General features: G+C 40.4%; 1 protein-coding gene across 1 annotated transcript in view; it reads right to left on the reverse strand.

Annotated features, from left to right (window-relative positions):
* Window positions 1-3,064, reverse strand: part of SLC26A4 (solute carrier family 26 (anion exchanger), member 4) — a 59,498-nt gene that overhangs the window by 30,638 nt on the left and 25,796 nt on the right. The window contains exons 9-10 of the mRNA XM_011986370.1: window positions 2,293-2,440; window positions 1,263-1,376 (exon numbers count right to left, since the gene is read on the reverse strand). Coding sequence (XP_011841760.1) covers window positions 1,263-1,376; window positions 2,293-2,440 — 262 coding nt within the window. The remainder of the gene's footprint in view (window positions 1-1,262; window positions 1,377-2,292; window positions 2,441-3,064) is intronic.

Below are 3,064 nucleotides of genomic sequence, written 5' to 3' on the forward strand. Positions count from 1 at the left end.
TATATATATATTTGACACAGAGTCTCGCTCTTGTCATCCAGGCTGGAGAGCAATGGCACGATCTCAGCTTACTGCAACCTCCACCTCCCAGGTTCAAGCAATTTTCCTGCCTCAGCTTCCCAAGTAACTGGGATTACAGGCATCCCACACCACACCTGGCTAATTTTTGCATTTTTAGTAGAGAAGGGGTTTCACCATGTGGCCAGGTTAGTCTCAAACTCCTGACCTCAATGGATCCGCCCACCTCAGCCTCCCAAAGTGCTGGGATTACAAGCATGAGCCACGGTGCCCGACTTACATTTATTTTTTAAGCATCCCTGCCTTAATAAAACCCATTTGAAGACTGTGTGTGTGTGCGTGTGTGTGTGTGTGTGTGTGTGTGTGTTTATTGCACTATGTAGTTTGTTTGTTGTTCTTTGTAGTCTCAATGTACTTCTTACTCCTAAATAATAGTTCTTTTGTGTTGGGAAGATAAGGCCCTCAAGGCACAAGAGACAGAAGCACAATTCCTGAGTCTGTCCCTTGTGGCCATCTGCTTGGTGTGGTCTCTTCAATTGTGTCCTGCTGGAAAGAGTGGCCTTTGAGCATGGCTCCTGAGCTTTCTGAATGCTGAAGGAGGGATTATCCAGAGATTAACTAGGATGCTGGCTTTTTGGCCACCTTGTAAAGGCAACAACTGCAAACCACATTTAAAAGATAAGATTAAACCCACATGCAGAACTTCAAGAACATGAATCCTACTCAGGAAGAAATGCCAAAAATGTTACAACAAAAATATTCTTGGCTAGCAAGCTGTTGTTCTGTTGGACCAAGAGCCCTGGAGGAAGTTCCTGATCCTTGTAAAGGAAATGTGAATAGAGCTTTTCACTTTCCTGAAAATAGAGTAACTCCTAAAGCCAGGAAGCATTTTTACTAGGCCATCTGTCTCCCCAGGTAACAAATTAACAAAAATCAGCATCCTTCATTACTGATTCCTTGTCAGTTGTTATTGACCATGGAGAAGCAGGTAAGTGTAGCTACAAGCCCGGTGAGCACTGACACAAATAGATTTGACAATCGCTGTATCAGAAAACCATACATGTCGTTTTGTTAAGAGATTTTAGGTGAGGGAGTGGAACAAAAGGAATAGGCCTGAGGTGAATCTGATTAGGAAGTACAAGTCTGAAAGGTGAATTGTCCTGCTAAGCTCTGTGCCAACCTTCCTCGGTTGCCATGACTCGGCTTGTTTTCTGAGATGGATATCACAAGGCTGTTGCTCCTACCTGTGTCTTTCCTCCAGTGCTCTCCTGGACGGCCGTGCGGGACAGAGCAGTGGTGGCCACAAAACAAGAGAAGAATCCTGAGAAGATGTTGCTGATCCCAAAGGCAATGAATTCCTAAGGGAGAGACTGGATGACAACGATCCTACAAATTGAATCTTTGCAAGATCTTCGCTGAATATTTCAGGAAGTACATTAAGAACGAAAACTCCCATGCCCACCCTGCCTGGTGGTCCAGTTTAATTTTTACCGTGATAGGTACTTGAGGTCCTTGTACGACATCAGGAGTTTGGACACCATACCATCCAAGAGCGGTGCTCTCGATAATTTTTAAAGTTGACAAGAAATAGCATCTGATCGTTTGCTAAGCTTTTTCACTGCCTAGTGAATGGAATGTCTGCAGCTCTCACATAAGTGTTTTTCTGTGGCTGAATATTCGCTATGAAGCATATTACGACTAGCAGTGCTGTTATTCTGCTTGATTACTAACCATTTAACTGCTGTCATTGCTATACTGTATCTCCAGAAGCGTATAGATACAGAACTTGCAAATTTGCAAGCAGTGTGAAATTAGCTTACCTGGCAATGTCTCACATACCTACAAAAATTGCCTGTATATATTAACTGCACAGTGAACCACCTCAATTTAAAGTGGTCACAACTATTATTAATGTTTGTTGCACTACTTTGTCACATTATAACTGCCATTAAAAATAATTGCCAAGAGGTACTGGGTTACATGAAGAATTCTCTTTCTGACCTAATATGTTCACTTTGAATGTTATTTATGACCTGACTGAATTAGCTCTTTTAAAATTAGTGTTATTTCAACTTATTTCTTAAAAAAGCAAAGTGATGCAGTGTGTCTATTCCAAAATAATTTCTAATTAGCAAACACGAGAGGAAAACCAACCCAATAAGGTCTGGTGAAAAAATCCAACCCCTTCTTTAACTGACAGCAAAATCTTTTCCATTTATGTTTTTTTCCTGTTTCCAGCCCTATAAAACCAGTTCAGCAAAAGGGCACCCATACCTGGTTCCCATCGATGGCGTAATCATACTTGGTGGCATATACTTTTCCTACTGACACTGCGATAGCATAAGCCACCACAGCGATGGAAAATGATGCAGCCAGCATCTCCGAGAACAGGCTCACAGGTGGAAGTGCAGGAGACAAAAACCTAGTGAGTTTTTAAATGAAAAATGCTGTGAAGATTTGACCACTATTTTTTTTCCCCATCTCATCAAATGCTATATCCACTCAGTCACATATTAGATATGAAAGTACTTGATCCAAAAGAACAAAAAGCACTTGAAATGCACACATGGTAGTAGCAACTTTTATAATGTTTAATCAGAAGTTGGTGTTATCTCACTGGCTGATTTCTCTGTCCTCTATTTTCGAGCCTACCCATGCTGCCTCTTCTATATCTCTCACATGAATAAATCTGCTGTTACTGATTCTTTAATATCATACAGCCCCATCCATGTCATTTCACATGTTAGTGTTTCTCCTTCCACAATTCCATCTTAAAGGTCTTTGAATTTAAAAGATATTTTAGCCATAATATGAGATTTACTGTGTATGAAGAGGTATCAGGTCTGTTAAAGAAACAAAGAATGTATGATGCTAAAAGAGCTCAGTGGAAAATCTTTTTTTGAGAGCTATGACATTTAAAATCTTCTTAAGGCAAAAAAGATTAAATTAATGTAATTATCACAATGCTCCACAGTGACTAAAATATCTCAATGATTGTGGAGTCCAATGACTATTGTTTGACAAAACCAGAGCTACCCTACAAACC

The sequence above is a fragment of the Mandrillus leucophaeus genome, unplaced genomic scaffold, assembly GCF_000951045.1.
Source record: "Mandrillus leucophaeus isolate KB7577 unplaced genomic scaffold, Mleu.le_1.0 Scaffold298, whole genome shotgun sequence".
NCBI lineage: Eukaryota > Metazoa > Chordata > Mammalia > Primates > Cercopithecidae > Mandrillus > Mandrillus leucophaeus.